Below are 17922 nucleotides of genomic sequence, written 5' to 3'. Positions count from 1 at the left end.
AAACTCAACAAACAGACTGACATGATGTACATTAAGCTATAACGTATAACCAGAGCCTTAACATCAACCCCCATCATTAATGGTTAAGATAAAAAACATATCTATTTAAAGTGTCATTATGTAGGAATCATCCTTAGTCAGAGGATAATTGCTCAGAATACCTGTTATTAAAAATCTTTCAGACCTATAAATCCAAGTTTAAATTTAGGTTTTATTTTGAAATCCCCCACCGGAACCTGTCAAGATGGCGGTGTGTGACTTGGCGGGTCTTGCTCAGGGGGGTTGTTACACTCCTACCTCCCGTCTTCTCCTCTCATACATGCTACTGGTAACAAAGGAGACAACAACGGAGGGATGATGGGTGAGCAGACAACAAGCCTGTCAGAAACAATAAGAAACTGAACCGGTTCGCTTTTTCGTTGTGCAAAATTTGTCCGGAGAGTTTTGTTTTCAACGACAATTTGTTTTTTATCCGCGGGGCGAGTTGAAGTTTCAAGTAAATCAACGTTGCTGCGCCCTGGACCGATCTTAACCTGAAACCTTTTTTTCTTGCCAAAGCTGACTATGTTGGACTGCCAACATTAGAGCCGAATAACTGAGGAGAAAGAGCCAGACATGTCTGAGAACCACCGGTGAGTTATCTCTTCTGTCTTTGTACGCTTTTAACGAGATTACTTCACTTTTGGTAGTTTAGCAGGTGCGGTATGGTTTACCCTGACGGTTGAGCCCGTAGGCACCTGTTCCCGTATGGAAACCCGTTTATACACACAGCAAGGGGTTTTATAATATTACAGTGGCGATGTCATACTGAAAACAAATTAGGTTAACCCTTGTGGTGTTTCTGTAGAATACCATGGAGCTGAATATCTTGACATTTTTCCCCATTTTGGTAGTGAAGGCAGGGAGCAGTACAAAACTAGGGCATGTAATTGGCGATTAAGAGATCCAGGTAATAAGGTTAATGAGAAACGTTGTTATTGAACATTTTATGAATAGTCCGCCCTTGACACTCAATTCGTCTTGATTGATTTTAATGCTGTGTTTTGTTATCACTTAAATTGACATATAACAGGTTAGACCACTATTGGCAGCTTCATTTGTGATATTTTCTCATGTCAGACCTAAACAGCATGTTTACATCTGCACATCTGTGTATCACCAAACCACCTCTGTGTGTTTATTCCTCCTTCCTACATTCCTACCTCTCTGAGGGTATATAAGCGTGTGCGTTTTCCTTTTTCCGACACACCTTTTCCGTCCCATCTTCCTGTCCAACGTGGAGCTTCCATACACATCACATGTATTACAATGGTAGCTCTCTTAAAGCCCCCCTACCCATTTTATTCACACACTGACCCATTAGTCTCCAGAGCAGATGGCCTACTGTACAACACACACACACATTCAGGGAGAGCATTGTGTTGATGAACACCCTCTTTAAGCACTTTAGGATTGTTCTCAAGCTGCTCTGATTTAAAGGATCAAGCCATATCTGATATGTATTGCATTTACCCAGACAAATGCACTTACTGGAATGAATGACTGGCCCACTGACCCAGCCGGGTCCAGTTGACTGGAGGATGGAGCCATTGAACTAACCAGGTCAATAGACCGAAGGGAGACAAAAGATAAATGAAGTCTGGTTGCGATCGAAAGGAAATCAGTGAGTGACTGTAACCTCAAGTCTCGTCTCTCCGAGTGCATTAACACGCAATCCAAATGTGCTGGCTTTGTGAGTGAACACACCCTAATATTTGAGGATTTTATGTCACCCTGTGGACAATGATCGTAACCAGAGGGTCAAAACCGAAACCCTGGGAAAGACCTACATTACACCCACACACACCAGCACACACACAACGCTGTAGTGATGTCATCATGTCTCCCGATGCCTGAGATTAATGAATGTGTCTTTGAACTAACTCGAAAAGAAACGAGAAAAGGAGCGACAGAAAATGTAATCATGTGTAGTATTTTCATATAACCTCCTGAATGGTATCCATGCCGTACATTCCTGCTCTGTCATGTTCAAATTGTTTAAGGCATGATCCGTCAGCCCAGAAACATTTTTCTCGTCGGACCGAAACATGAAACCCTGTCTGTCTCTTTATTATAAGTTCACTGACTGCGCTGCGTGCACACGCCATCCGAACTGGTCTGACTAGCTGGTGCGCTTTCTCAACAACAAACGGGTAGTCCTTGTGTGTTATTGACTTTAGCGAGCTGTGTGGAAACAATTAAGCTGCAAACAGTAGCTTGTCATCTGTGATATGGTTTGTTTACCTGCTGGTAGGAGGCACTACTGTTCATTTATTTCAAATGTCACCCTGTTCTGACACGACTTTGTATGAAATTAGTGGTACTTTACGCAAAAGCAACAGCCTCAAGTCTTTGTGAACGCCACATTAAAGGAGCAATCCAACTGTTAAGTAATGTTCTCACATAAAGTTGGGGGGACTTGCAGGGAAAATATTTACAAAGATAAAAGTCAAAATCGATGCAGCAGAGGCTGAGATATCCCAAGTTAATGTCTGCTTATGGTTCAAGCCGCAAAAACCCTGGGACAGGGTCCTACATTTCCCATAATGCAGCTCAGTCGTATTGGTTTTTTTTTTTGTAATGCTCCTTGCAGAGCCACAGAAGACATAAGACAGCAGGCTATTGTGATGATCAGTTAATTGTTTCAGTTATTTTTGAAGCAGAAATTTCAAACATTTGCCAGTTACGGCTTCTTAAATGTGCTTTTCTTTGTCATAAATAATAGGAAATAAAAACTGTTTGGGTTTTGGACCGCTGGTTGGACAAAATAAGCAATTTGAGAATATCACTTTCAGTTTGTGATGAGCATATTTCACAATCTTTTTACATTTTACACACCAAACAAATAATCGGTTAAAGTTTACATTAATGGCAGATTCATCTATACGAAAAATAATTGTTAGTTGCAGCCCTTTTAACAACTGTTTTCCAAAGAATTGCAGTGCTCACAGTTGCCAAGTCCGCTTATTATAAGCGACTTTGGGCTTGCTGTTCTGTAAAGTCGCTTGTAAATGTTGTTAGTCGCGGGTTGCGGGTTTTTGGGCTTGTTGTTAAAGTGTTCCTCTTCCTATTGTATTGCATGTCATTGTTTTGAAGTCCTGGAACTAAAACAAAAAAGGATCATAAAAACAATGATTATAAATACAATGATACAATGCAATACATTTCTGGATTCAGGGTGATATTTTGTGTGTTCAAAGTGTAATAATCTCTCTCTCTGAGAAGTTGCTTGTTTTGGGCTTGTTTAATAGGCCTGCTTGCTTGTTTCTCTCGCGATATCTGGCAACGCTGGTTGTGCTTCATGTGATGAGTTCACTGACCTTCATTTGCAGAATCAATCAAGGGCCCCTTTAAGAATCTGATAAACTTAACTGTGTTGATAAAAGGCTGCAGTCTCTTAACCCTAACAAAACAAAGCAATACATAACAACAAGAACAAAGAGTACACTAATATATAATAATAAAATATACCTACAGTCATAGACAAGGACCAAAAGATGAATTCACCATCGCACTCATAGGAGCTTTAACATCAGGCAGAGATCATGTCCTTCAGTTTCCGTCAACAGGAAATGAATCCGCTCCAGTTTTGCTCACCAACAAATCTTTTCAGGCCATTCAGCAAATATTAGTTGAGATATTTCAGTCCGGAGCAAAGTGGTGGACATCGACATCCATCCAAGGCAGCTAGTGTGGCTAATACTGTCTATAGATACATGGGGTTCATATGACTGCCAGCTGCCGATTGGTCTCTGTTGTGCATCTGTCATATTCAAAATACTCCATAGACTGAATGATACATCAATTAACCTAAAACCTAATCGCTACATCAATTGTTAATGAAGTCTGTTGAAGCCTTTCACCGACATTGATTAAACACATTTAGACACTATATGTGTGAAACAAAGAGGCACGCAAAGGAAAGCAGTGCAGTAACTCTCCGCTCTGTTTTCTGCGTGACTCAGATGATGACTAACCCTTGTTGGGTTCGGTGTTGCATCAGCTGCTGCTAACACGTCAAAAAAAGATGTGGAGAAGTATCTGCAGCGTGGCCATTTGGCCGCCCAGAATGGAAATTGAATTTCATTTGATTGTCGTCACATTTCTTTTTATAGACTTCTGCTGGCTGAAAGAAGTGCCACGTTTGACGGCTTCATTTGTATCCCTCGAGAGAGAGAGCTTTGAATATTCAAATGTGTCGTTGTTTGAAGTTTAAAAGAAGCAGCGCAGATTTGCTACAGATGTGTGTCCACTCTAATCATGTCTGCAGATTTTGTTGTGTGATCGCTGAGTTTCCTGGGAATGCACAGCATCAGTTCACATTTGGGTCGTATTTGTAAAAGTGGACATCTGTGTTAAAACCTCAGACAATGTTGCAGAGCGAGCAAATAGCAAGAGGGTGATTTCAAACATTTTCAGAGCGCTGACAGGTAAAAGATTACAGACACCTGCAGGCTTTTCAAACTGCCAGGGCAACAGTGGACAGGGTGGGGTGATTATGAACGTACATTTGTATTGAAACAGTGGTTAACTATTAATTGATCTGCAGCACAGTGCCATGAATCACGTGACACTTTTCAAACGTCGGCTTCTGACACGGACATAGCGCATAAATTAACACATCATGCTTCTCAGCTGTGAGTCATTAATAAATCACAAATTAAGAAAGTGCGCAGTGATGTCAGGGAACATTTTGATGGAACAATCAGTGATCTGTAGCTGGATCTCCCTTCACTGTGTCACCTTGTAGAACAGTAAACACGCTTGTCTTTACATTATCTCTTTTATTTGTGGGCATGTGCTCCTTACAGTGCAAGGTTCAGATTCCTCGGAGGCCTCACTACAGCGAGAGATTTGAAGCACAGAGCTCAAAGTCTGATCTCAGGATTATACTGAAATGGAGTATGGAATTATGTAATGTTTATTGCCTCATGTAAATGTTTATCCCAGCCACAGAAAATGACTATAATTATAGTGAATCATGGGTTTTTTCAGGGGTCCGCACACCAAATGACAGAATGACAACCGCTAACTTGGGGTTTAAGGCTCGCTTTGTAATCGCAGCGTCCTCAGTTCAAGTCTGACCGGCAGCCATTATTTGTATTCTCCTCTGGCTCTCTTCAGTTTGATAACCCAATCAAAATGTGATTGTCAATTCTAGCTCTGAATCAATGTTGATACATTGTGTAATCTAATCTGTAAACTAGGGGTGTGCCAAAATATCGATTCTACGATATATCGCGATATTTCGTCTTGAGGTACGTTATCGATACACTGGTGCCAAATATCGATATTTAAAAATGTAAAAAAAAAAAAAAATATATATATATATATATATATATTTTTTTTTTTTTTGGCCCACCACCACAACCCCTCTTCGGAGGACAGCTTTATCTTTATTCAAACATAGGTATACAACCAAATCAAATTTAAAAAATGGTTTGAGTAGCTCTGAAACCCACACATATAGATATATAATGATAGCTGTAGTCAGTGTGTGTGTTAAGAAGAGACACTGTGCAATATACTCTTTGTTTACTTGGCTGTCATTCATGTGAAATTGATTGACAATGTTTTGTAATTCCTTTGAAATGGATTCAGTGCAGTCAAGAAATTCTGAATTTCTTCAGTGACACAGATATTGTGATGTATCGTGGATGAAATTTCTTGCAATATATCGATTATCGCAGAATCGACGTATCGTGATATTATCGTTATCGTGAGCAAAATATCGTGATAGTATCGTATCGCGAGGTACCTGGTGATACCCAGCCCTACTGTAAACTGTATCAAAGTTTGACATATAGTTGATATAATATCCAATTGGTTTTAAGTTACTTTTCCTTTCTCTTTACTCATCAGGTGATGATGACACGCTCACACTGACCTTTGCCCTCATAGCCTGACCTCTGATTGGTCAGGGCTGGGAGTGAAACACACCGTTAGAGAAGACTCCAGTTACCATGTCTGTCCAGGAAGCACCCCAACGGGCCTCGTCACCTGTGCTCGTTAAACCCGAGGCCAAGCCGAGACCGGAGATCCCTCCAAAACCGTCAACGCAACCCAACTCCCCTCCTCCGGGGGACAGAGGCAGCAGCACGAGCGTCTCTGAGGGGAAGGTCAAGAGGATCGTGAACAAGTTCAGCACACAGGAGCAAGTGCCGAAAGAGTCCGGTGAAAAGCCCAGCAATGGTACCGCAGAGTTTAAGGCAGGTGAAAGGTTGAAAAGGCCGCCCACGATAAAGCCAAAACCAGGGCGGGCCAGTCTGCAGCTTCAGTTAGGGGGAGAGCAGGCACCTCCGCTGCCTGTGAAGAGGAGCAAGAAGCAGAAAGAGAGTGAGCGAGGAGAGGACGGGGACAGCATCAGTGTGGAAGGAGGTCGCTCAGGTACAGTTGAGCTTACTCGGCTCTTAGGGTCACTTCAGAATGCTTTCTGTCTTTGTGTTGATCTGCTGCTTCTTCATAATTCTTGTTGCATTTTATTTTATAGCTCATTATTTATCAAATTTCTTTTGGAATGATGATGATGATGAAGTTCCTCGTCACTCTTCCAACTTGATACGATAAACATCAGGAAGCTTTGTCACATGATTTCTTTTAAATGAAGTTGAAATGTTTTAGACTTCGGCTGCCAGTTAGCACTGTCAGCATTTAAAGTGGTTTATCGCATCTTTTATTCAGCAGAACAGAGATCAGATGGCATAATAAATTGTAGTTTATTGTCATGCAGTGGTAAGGCATGATTTTCATTTCCCACACAGTCTCACACACCCTGCAGTGCAACTATAGTTTAGGTTCTACAGACACTGGACTGAGTGTAGTTTCAAATCAGAGGTCGATCTCACTGATGAAACAGCTTGAAAAACATTAATTTACAATATTTGACATTTGTTAGTTGTTGCAATAAGTGCATAGATGCATGTAGCGACTGCTGCAAATGAGTTTGTATTTACAGCGCTTGGTTTGAAAGTTAAATCTGCAGCGCAAGTCGGGTGTTGATTATTGTGACTGACAGGTTTGGTGCCTCTGGCTAGTCTGAACAGACATAAACGGGTTCAGTCAGTCAGATGATCGGCTGTGTGTAAGAGAGAGAGAATGTTTTATCTTCTTTACTAGTTACTTGGTGATCGTATAAAGTAGTAAAGCGAAGTATGGAAAAACTTGTTTCAGTTTTGATCTGGAGCTCATTGGCACAGGAGTACTTTGCTGTGTCATGATGTTGGGCTTTGTCCTGACAAAAGAGGAACTCAAAGAAGTGACATTATAGTCACATTCACTGTCTGATTAGAAAGAGATTTGTATGTCCCTTCCTCACTTACACATACTATAATATCACTTCCTTGTTTTGGTTCCTTGTCAACCTGTAAACATACTAATGGGAACTTTTGACTTGTTATGGAACAATCTCAGTTCAATACTGAAGCCTACACGTGACCTACATAAGCAATCGAGTCAGACAGTGAGAGGTTTGACAATTTCTGTGTAGTTTTTCTTCATGCTTGTCACCGGGTCGAATTCCAACTCGGCCAGGTTGGACTGGTTTAAAAGTTGAAACCATTTTTTAGGGTTGAGTGCTGAGGATGAATTGAGCAGTCTCTCAGCCTGAAGAAATGGCTGCACTGTGGTACTAAAGCAAGTTGATGAAGGTTGTCAGTCATCCAGGTCATGGTAATTCTAAGTGCTATATCGTAGTAACTGGTGAACTTACGACGCCTCTTGTGTTAAGTGATCCCAACAGTTTCCCACAGCCCGAGGTTTCATTTTCCTCTCCGCCTGTCATATCTCTACTCGCTGACCCACTTAACCATCACATCCTAATTCTCCCGTCTCTTTTCTCCTCCCGTCCCATTTCCTTTTGTCAATATTGGATGTTTTCCTGATGCAGCCCTCCAAACGTGCCATGAATATTTGAACACGCCACTTGCAGATGTGCTGTATTTGCATAGCGATGAATTGCTGACGGATGGGGAAAAAAAAAAGGGAAGAGCTCATTAATGAAAGGGAAGTGCCGTAACTGGGGATCCACATGTAGGGGGAAAAAAAAAGAGGACAGGAAACGGCTCCTTCACACCCATTAGCTGTGTGTTTTAAACTGGGATGTCAGCGTCTGCGTGTTTGCGTACAGACGCTATGTTTGTATATTTATTGTGATTTATTTTCTTCTCTTATTGACATTTCAAAGCTTTAATCCGTGTTGCTTCTGTTTGATGCAGCACCTGACGGGAAAGAGGTGGAGGTTCAGCTTACTGGAGGAGATGAAGCGGAGGTGGAGCACAGTCCACATGTGCCCCTCAGTCCCTGCTGTGAGCCAAACTGCAGCTGCGTGTGCCACCGCCAGTGGCCGGGCATGAAGCTAGTATGGGTGCCTTTGAAAGCGGACGATGGTGTGGGCGCAGAAGAGGATGAGACTGATGCTGAGCAGAAGGAGGAGGAGGAAGGGGAGGATTGGGAGGAGTATGAAGAGGTAGACAGCGTGGTGGGGGATGAGGTGGACAGGACTTCTGTGGTTGATGAGAGCGATGTGTTCAAACAAAAGAAGTTCCACCAATCATTAGACGTTTTAATCGCGGAGGGTCACAGGAGGCGTTCGGACCCGGGCCCCCACTCTGTCCTCGCCCTCGCTGTCAATCGCTCTCAGTCTCCTCCCGTCCCCCCAAAACATGCCCAGTCGACACAAATCCACTGCACACCCACCCAAGAAGAAGAAGAAGAAAGTATTTATGAGGCCACACTTCCAGTGGTCAACCCCAGTCCTAAAAAGACTACGCCTTCCTGTAAGGAACTGGATATCCCTCTAATCAAAGTTCGCAAACCAGCCCGTCGCTCTAAGCTGTCCTACAGCACCTCAGACCCAACATCTGAGTTCCAGGGTAACACTGAACCCCCTCCAAGCCCAGGCGACGTCCCGCCTGCCATCCCGCCCAGGATGCCTGTGACGCAGGACAGCCGAAGTCTCACTCCAGTGCACCGGGCCGGCATTCCCCTCCCGCAGCCTACGTTGGAGGAGTGGCGCAACTTGCGTCCCTCGTCCCCCGGCAGCTCCACTGCCAGCGGGCTGAGCCCCCAACGGGCCATCACTCCACCCCCAACATCCACCCCCAGCCCCCACAGGCCCCCTCCTCCACCGCCACAGAAAGACCCCAGGAGGCTCAGCAGCGCCTCGCTGCAGTCCTTAACACAGCGAAAAGGTTTGCACGGAACAAACGTTATAATTTTTCCTGAGATGAGCCATGAATAATGCACAAGTTGTTCTCTGTAATTGAAAGTGATGACACAATTTACCGTACTTTTTAGACGGAGAGGACAATGTGAGCATTGATGGAGAAAAAGAAGACACAGCTGAAGAGCCGTGAGTTTTTACTCTGACTCTTACTTTTCCTCTAACCTCCATTTTTAAAAAGGTTCAGGCTGATGATATTCTCTATTTCTCTGTTTATCAAATAATTAAGAACCAAAACCAGCAATGGAATGATGCTATTAAAAAAGTTTGATTTTTTAAATTTATTTTTGAGGTCATTTTTTCCTTAAGTGGACGGTGACAGGTGGAGGGTGAGACATGAAACTGGGGAGAGAGAGGGATATGACATGCAGGCCTGTGGGATTAAACAGGGTGCTCCACAAGTATTGACATGTATCACCGGTGTAGCTCATTCTACTTGTGACACTTTTAAATACACTTGTTGACATGTTTCCTACATGTTTGCTAAAATCTTCAGTACTCACATGTTTAATGAAACTATTTTACATTTAAAGAAAGATTTAAGTTGGAATAAACATGCTTAAAGCTTGAATGCCCCAGAGAGTGTGGAAGTCAGATAGGATTCAGAAACAGATTGTGGTTTGTTGGATTGTTGGTTTTGGTCTTAATAAGAAAAATATATAGATTCTCTAGCCTCAACTTAATGTCATGACTGTTTGTTCTGTGCATGGAGGGATCAACAACTGTGTTCACTCTTTTGTTGGATGGTTTAATTTCACCCTGGCTGTTCGTTCTCCTCTTCACTGCTCCAGGCGCCCGGTCAGGAGTGACTCCCTCCAGAGGCAGTCTTCGTTCAGCTTCGAGTCGCGGCTGCAGGATGGTAAGGCTTACACTTTAAACAGGATACAACTATTCACTCTCAGTCACTTTATTATCTGACTTAAATGTCCGTGCAGCGTCCCAATTCCATATAGCATACTGAGTGTATATCGTATGTAGCATGTGCTGTTTCTCATAGTATGCTGTTTCTACAATCAGTAAAAGTACTTCAAATATTATTCCTAGAAAATGATACATTTGCCTTTTTTAGGTATTTTTAATCTGTGGTGCCGTCACCCATAATTTATTTAAGCTGCAGCTGCAGCGTCCTTTAGTGTACTCCAACAGCACACTCAAAAATTAAACACTTTATGTATGCCCACTTACTGTGACTGAGTAGTTTCCTTTATCTCATTTCCTGTGGGAACACACTGCGCACTCAAATCTGCTTAGAAATAATAGCTGGTTCCTGCTGGCACAATCATTTACCAGTTAGCAGTTTATTAGGTACATTTGTCCCACCTGACACGATCCAATACAACAGTTTTTTTGAGTGCATCCTCCCTTATACTTGGACTGCATACATATAAACCCTTCAAAAAAGAATGACTGGGCTAAAATGTTTGATTAAATAAACTATGGATATGAAGAATAATGATACATAAATTCTTATATATCAGTTGAATCGACAAGTCTCAAATGGATTCACAAACTGACAAAACCAACAACAAAACCGCACATCACAGGGCTGATGTTACAGATCATGTACAGATTGTAAAACGTCCAATTTGTAACTCATGGGGGCCTCATGGTTTTGATTGGTGAAGAGAAGTCTACTTCATGTATACTGGTGTGTACAATTAGGAACCTTTGTGACTTGATTCCCTTCAGAGCCACTTTACCAGACGTACCGCGCCACCGTCATCACCAAGGAGATCCGACGCCAGACCGTTTGTCGCAACATCAGTAAAACTAGCGCCGACTACGCTATGGACTGGACGGCCCGTCGCTCCGGGACTGGAACCACCGGAACCACTGGAAACGGAGCGCTCAGAAGCAGCCCTGTGCCCACACCGGTCCAGAGCACTCTGTGGCAGGACCTGCCAAGTGTGCGGGACAGCGGTGTGCTGGAGCAGCTCAGCCCAGAGCAGTGCAAGTACCAGGAGGTGAGGAGGGAGGCTAATGTGCAGCGGAGAGATTACATAAAGAGAAATCGATGACGGGAGCAGAAGTGAAATGGGAGATGCTGTATCAAATTTTAAATTGCAGCTTAAAATAATAATGTGATGTTTTAATAAAAATTAAACGCACTCTGCCCCGCTGTATCACTCTCTGCTGTAATATGATATTGATTCACTCTGTCCTCGGTTCATGAAAGCTTTTCCAGTCGCTCTTCCAACTTTGAAACATCAAGGAGGACATTCCAGTCCTTCAGTATTCATTCCAGGAAGTGATGCTTTTTTTGGAAATAACCCAAGTCATTATTTGATTTAACTGAGCTATGGGAAGAGGGCGAAAGAATGACTAATTAAAAGTAGATTATTTGCTCTGTCACCGTGGATTAGTGAGCTACCCCACTTCTCTTAACTGTCTGTTCTTCTGTCTGTTTCTAACACTGTATTCATCCTATTCAATTTTAGCCTTTATTATAAGTGTGTCTATTTTAACGAGGTGTTGTATGATGTTCGTTGGACTTACTTCGGTGTAATGTAAAGTGCAAGTATTAAATAATACCAGCAGAAACCCTGCTTTATACCGTCTACATTCACTTTTTCTTATCTAGGACCTTATTCTGTAAAGCATGTCACATTCTTCATCTTCTCCTTGGCAGAGTATGTTTGAGGTTTTGACATCGGAGGCCTCTTACCTTCGATCCCTGCGAGTTCTAACCGAACACTTCCTGGACAGCCGCGATCTGGAGGAGACCATGATCATCAGAGACAGGAAAACCCTCTTCTCTAACATCCTGAGGGTCCGGGAGGTCAGCGAGAGGTGAGAAACGGCAGAAGGAAGGACGGAGGGAGATGAAGGGATGGGGAAATAGGAACGTGATTTATGAGTTGAAGTACGACGAGGTCACTTGGTGTTCCAAACAAAGATACCAACAGATGGGGGGAAAAAAAAGGAAAGATGTAACGATTCATTTCCTGACTGAGGTCAGCTGATAGTTGCGTCTTTGTCAGTTGTTCTTTACGGTTCGAAAAAGCTGTACATTTTTTTTTTTTGTGTAAAACGTTTGCTTTATGACTCTACAGGTTCTTGAAAGACCTGGAGGACCGCATATTTGAGGATCTGGTCTTTCCTGACATCTGCGACATCATCCACTACCACGCCCAGCACAACTTCCCTGCCTACATTGACTACGTCCGCAACCAGATCTACCAGGAGAAGACCTTCACCTTGCTCATGTAAGGACCTGCAGTTTGTCTTCTTTAAACTAACTGCTTGAGCTTTTTCCTGCAGGAACACAAAAGAAGAGAGGATATATAAACATTACTGCTGCATTACATGAGATTCATTTGAGAGTATATACATATATATGTATGTGTGTCTGCAGGAAGAACAATGGGCAGTTTGCTGCAGTGATCACTCGTCTCCAAGAGTCTCCTCAGTGCCAGCGGCTGCCCTTCATGTCTTTCTTGCTGCTGCCCTTCCAGAGAATAACGCGTATCAAAATGCTCATTGAGGTGAGAAAGGTCATATGAACACAAGTCAAGTGTTGCTATGGAGAGGTTGCTGCTTTGAACAGGGGAGAATAAATACAGTATGAATCCAGCATGAAGGCAGTTTGCTTAGCTTAGCATAAAGAAAGCAGGAGTAAACAGCAAGCTTGGCTCTATTTCCAACTGCTGTTTGTTGATAAATACAGCAGGTAGCCTGTAAAACCACAACTTGTCGTTTTTTATATATATATATATATATATATATATATATATATATATATATATATATAATATAAATTCCAGGTTTTTTTTTCTTTACTTGTCTCGGGCTAGTTTTTTGATATTGTCTCCAGTGCTGCTCTCCTTTAGCTGGGACCCCACACTGCGCTTCTTAGCAGAATCAGCTAAGAACTGCTAGCTGCACGGCTAACTGATCTGACTCGCTAATGGCAGCTACAGGGAAGAACAGTTAGGGAGTACTCTATTTATATCCTGCCTCCTGTTTGATTGGAATTTGAATTTGACAGGTGGCCAGTTCTTACGTACTGCACCTTTAACATGGAGGCATGAGAGTGGTGTCGGTCTTCTCAAAGAGGCTTATTTTGATAAGTCAAACAATGAATGTCATAATTATACACACATCATTTGTGCGTGTGAGGATAAACACTAGACTTTAAACTACTCATTAATTTAAAAAGAAAAAGTTTGTTCCCAGCTGGAGATGGTTAATATTACAAAATAATAATAATTAAATGTTTGGGTGTTTGAGTCAATGTTCAGGCGTCACTTTTTTACTGAAGGAGCAGAAATGTGTCTGTTTGCTTTTGTTTTTTCTTTCCCTTGAGGAAAAAAGCTCCTGAGGTCAGTGTCATAGTTATGCCACTGGAGCGTGACAACAATGCAGTTAACCTTTGCCACCTTTAGATTCATTCCTCAGGTGTCTGAACTGAATGCCGCAGTACATTCTGTTTAACTGACCCTTCTCCTCTCATGATGCAAGCCATTGAAATTCAGTAGTCCGAGTTCATCACGCTGTGTCGCTTTGTGGAATGCTCTCGCTCCAGCTTTATCTCCAAGGCTCAAACTCGTCACAGCGTCTTGACCCAAAAGCAAACGGACGGGCACACCCCGCCTCAACCTCATGACCCGGTTTGCATTTAAATGGAAAAAAAATGTTTCCTGTTGATGCTGTTTGTCCGTCGCAGGAATAGAAAGTTGTTTGTCGTTTCAGAACATCCTGAAGAGAACAAAGGAGAGGACGAAGGAGGAGCAGACGGCCTCCAAGGCTTTGGCTTCGGTGTCGAAGGTAAACACCGCTCACTCCTCAGCCTCTCCTCTGACTACAAATCCATTTTAATTTGACTCTCGAGTGCTCCACATGCCTCTGGAAATTTTACGCCAACCATTGTGTGATGGATTTCCTATTGATTGAGCTCCGCTGTGACAGTGAGTCATACGTGTCAGTGAGGACAAAAGCAGTCTGAGACGGACTCGGCGCCAACAGGGAAACATTTGACAGTATTTCCCAATGGGACACAGTTGTATGTCATGATATTTGAAGGGAATTGGAGTTACAAAAATGAAAATAAGTGTTTATGTCATGATCTGTTTTCTTTTTTTCTCTCTCATAATCACACACAGATTATTGAGGAGTGTAACACACAGGTGGGAAAAATGAGGCAAATGGAAGAGTTGATTCATGTCTCAAAAACACTGGAGTTTGACAGGCTCAAGGTAAACAAACACGCTCACACACACACACACACACACACACACACACACACACACACACTAAACCTGTGCATGATTTCTATTTGTCCACATATTAGTTGGACATTTATTTTGCAAAGGAGGTAAATGTTTCTGTCTTCTCCAGGCCATCCCGATCATCTCCCAGACACGATATCTGGAGAAGAAGGGAGAGCTTCAGGAAATGTCCAAAGGAGGAACTCTGTTCAACATGAGGGCCAAGTTTACACCCATCTACCTCTTCCTCTTCAATGATCTGCTCATCATCGCTGCCAAGAAAGGGTGCGGCAGAACTTATTGATATTCAACATTAATTAGAAAACCACCACATTAGAAACAGAGCGGTCGGTCTGCACTGGAGGCGGAAACATTCATTGCTCTTTATCGACTTTGTGATGCATGAAGGTGTTTCTTTGACACTTCAATCTGCTAGTAAACGACAGAGAAATGCCCAAAAGATGCCACGTGGTGGGATGCCCTGCCAACAGGGTTAAGAACATAGAATTAAGGGTTTTCTAAGCTGTCCAAACAGAAAAACAGAAAGACAAAAGTGGTTACAGACAAAAAGTCAGTCAGTCATCAACAGTAAGGATGGAAAGATTGCTGGATCCTGACACTCAGTGTGCCAAAGTGTGCAGAAGCATTGTACAAACTCTCAAACTAATAAAGCTATGTCAGGCCTGGTTGGGTTAAATAAAGATCTTACGTGGCGATTTGATTTAATGGTGGTAAATATCAAGTATTTCACTTTTTGTCTTTCTCTAAAAAAGGTAAAGGACAGAGGTAAGGTGAAAGGACACTGAGATAGATCACCAGTATTGAGGTTGTTAATATACCTTTTCTCTCTGGGGCCAAAATAGTTGTTTGACAAGAAATTCTGATTGACATTCATGGCGGCCAAAAACTACACAAGCACTTAAAAAGTCTTTTCTGGAAAACAACAGCCATATAACTCTGTCCCCTGTAAGTTATTCCATAATCCAGGATTATGTATTTGTTGGGATGGGTGTTGTTTTCAGTTTTTCCCTTCATGTTATATTCAAAAGAATAAATTATGGTTTATCTTTAACCTTGTTAACAGTAATGGTTTTAATAAGTTATGGGATGGTGGTAGTGATCTGTGGTCATCTCACTGCCTCATATTTAGTACATAAAGTGAGATTGCAGCCAGTCTCCGTGGAAACTGTCAAAATGCCTCTCTAACAATGAGGAACGTGACCACTGACCACAAAAGCAATCATGACTCCCAAACAGTGTGTCATCACTCACGTAATGACTCCGAACTTCCTCAAATGTAGCTGAAAGTCGTGTAAAAAGAGAATCGAGAGAAAAGGGGTTGTTTCTAATACGCAATTGTGACAGCAGAAAGGAAATACTAAAATGCGTTTTGTTTCGTTTTTTTATTAGCAGCGCGGAGCGCTTTGTGGTACTCGACCACGCCCACCGCTCTCTGGTACAAGTGCAAGATGAAGGCGGGAGCAGCGGCGGCCCCTACGAGCACTGCTTCAACCTCACCCTGCTGGAAAACCACCAGGGACGCATGATGGAGAGGCTGATCAAAGCCCCCTCACAGTGAGTAGCTTAGGTTGACATGAACTGTTATCCCTGCAGTCTAGACACACAACTGTTTTTAAGACTTCAAGAGCAAGTTACAGCCGTTTCCCTCGACAGGTCGGACATGCACAGGTGGATGGCAGCTTTCCCCAACCCAACCAACCCAGACGGAGATGAAGATGAAGTCATTTATGAGGACTGGGGTGAGGACTACAGTTACAGTAATACTTTGTCGGTCTTTAACACCCATAGTTTCTTACGCCTTTGTGTATGTGTCTCAGATTGTCCTCAGGTGCAGTGTGTGGAGCAATACACCGCCCAGCAGGCAGACGAGCTCACCCTGGAGCCCACCGAGATCATCAACGTCATCCGCAAAACCAATGAGGGTAAGAGCCCGGCGTGAATCACGGACCAAAGAGTTACAAAGATAGTTGTAGCCATGGTTACAGCTTGCTTGGCAACCCTGACATCGATGCTACAGTGTAGGTCGATTTAGCCCTCATGGTTTTGGGTTTTGCTTTTTGTCCTCCACCCTTTGCCGGTTGAAACTACAAGAATGTTTGCCACCTGGAAAGTTTGTTTTGCAAAATATCCATATTTGTTTTCTGACTAGGACTACGAATCAGACTAAGATTTGAAATACTGGACAAACAAGTTTCCAATCAAAATGGGCGAATGTCCTGACATGACTTTGTATCATTAACATGCCCCTTTTTTTTTTTGTTGACTCTGCTTGTGTATACTCCCTGATCCTCATGACTGCCTCCATCCTCGACCCTGCATCTTAGCAGCTTATTGATTTGTCTCGACTTTCTTGCATGAACGATACAAAAATCTTCCCCTTGTTTGTACTCCTCCCACCTCTCCTCCCCCTCCTCCTTTCTCTCTCCCAGGCTGCTACGAAGGCATCCGCCTGTCCGACGGCCAGAAGGGCTGGTTCCCGATAGCCAACGTCATAGAGATCACCAACGAGCACGTGAGGCGCCGAAACCTCAGAGAGCGCTACAGAGTGATGCAGGCTGCAAGCATGGTCTCAAGGGGAAACACGGCTAATTAGGATCGAGGGATGTTTACATTTAATCTTTTTTTTTTTTTTTTTTTAAAAGGACGAACTCTTCAGAAGTGAACTCACTGTCAGTTTCTAAGAACCAGAAAATGAAAGATAAATGGAGAAGAGTGATGCTCATGAGACATCACAGACCTGCAATCATCACCTTATTTATACAAACCGGAGAAAGAAAGAAACTATGTGAATGTGCATGTTTGCCTACAGCAACAGAGATCAGCACCTGGAGTTCACCTCTTCCTCTACATGAGCACGCAGTCCCAGCATCGACGCTTCCTCATGCACTGCCGTGAAACTGCAGGTTTGAAATGCCGATCATTCTACCCTTCGCTCAACCAGATTGTAAAAGTGTCAGACCTGCTGCAAAGAACAGCCGGGGCGTTCCTGCCAACGCCTCCCGTGTCACAGCGGTGACGCGAACACACAAGTCTTAATTCCTCAAATCGCTCCTGCCAGGCAACACCCACCTCTCATGAGTCACAGAGGAGGCCAGAATACAAGATGTGAAATTAACCTTGTATTTTATCTCCAAGACAAAAATGTAAAAAATGTAATCAGGAAGTGCCTTTGAACAGAACTACACACCCGAGACTGCTGCCAGGATCATATCAAGCACAAGAGTGTTGAAAATGCATGTAAATGTGTGCCGAGCTGTGCTGACATCATGATGTTTCAGTGACTGTGCTGTCTACTAGTTTGTTGGCTTGACGGGATATATTTGTGGATACGCTGTAAATGTACAGTATGTTGTAAATACTCCTTTTAAAACAGCAGTAGTAGTGATTTTAATTAAAAAAAACAAAAAAAGTGAGTCTTTTTTAGCTAGGCGTTTG

The 17922-nt window shown here is 42.9% G+C and overlaps 1 protein-coding gene across 3 annotated transcripts; it reads left to right on the top strand.

Annotated features, from left to right (window-relative positions):
* Positions 1-274: 274 nt before the first annotated feature.
* arhgef15b (Rho guanine nucleotide exchange factor 15b) lies at positions 275-17900 on the top strand. Of its 3 annotated transcripts, none has more exons than XM_030430757.1 (16): positions 276-632; positions 5902-6426; positions 8253-9227; positions 9334-9388; positions 10051-10118; positions 10949-11223; positions 11889-12049; positions 12313-12465; positions 12615-12744; positions 13952-14026; positions 14362-14454; positions 14597-14751; positions 15880-16041; positions 16141-16226; positions 16305-16409; positions 16917-17900. In XM_030430757.1, the coding sequence occupies exons 2-16, from the start codon at positions 6003-6005 to the stop codon at positions 17078-17080; spliced, it is 3081 nt and encodes a 1026-aa protein (XP_030286617.1). In that variant the 5' UTR covers positions 276-632; positions 5902-6002; the 3' UTR covers positions 17081-17900. The 3 variants fall into 3 exon arrangements, with proteins under 3 accessions (XP_030286618.1, XP_030286617.1, XP_030286616.1); XM_030430756.1 differs by having other exon boundaries at positions 15877-16041; XM_030430758.1 differs by lacking the exon at positions 13952-14026 and having other exon boundaries at positions 275-632; positions 15877-16041.
* Positions 17901-17922: the final 22 nt, after the last annotated feature.

Source organism: Sparus aurata, chromosome 10 (assembly GCF_900880675.1).
Source record: "Sparus aurata chromosome 10, fSpaAur1.1, whole genome shotgun sequence".
Lineage (NCBI taxonomy): Eukaryota > Metazoa > Chordata > Actinopteri > Spariformes > Sparidae > Sparus > Sparus aurata.
This window is presented reverse-complemented; position numbering and strand designations above follow the sequence as displayed.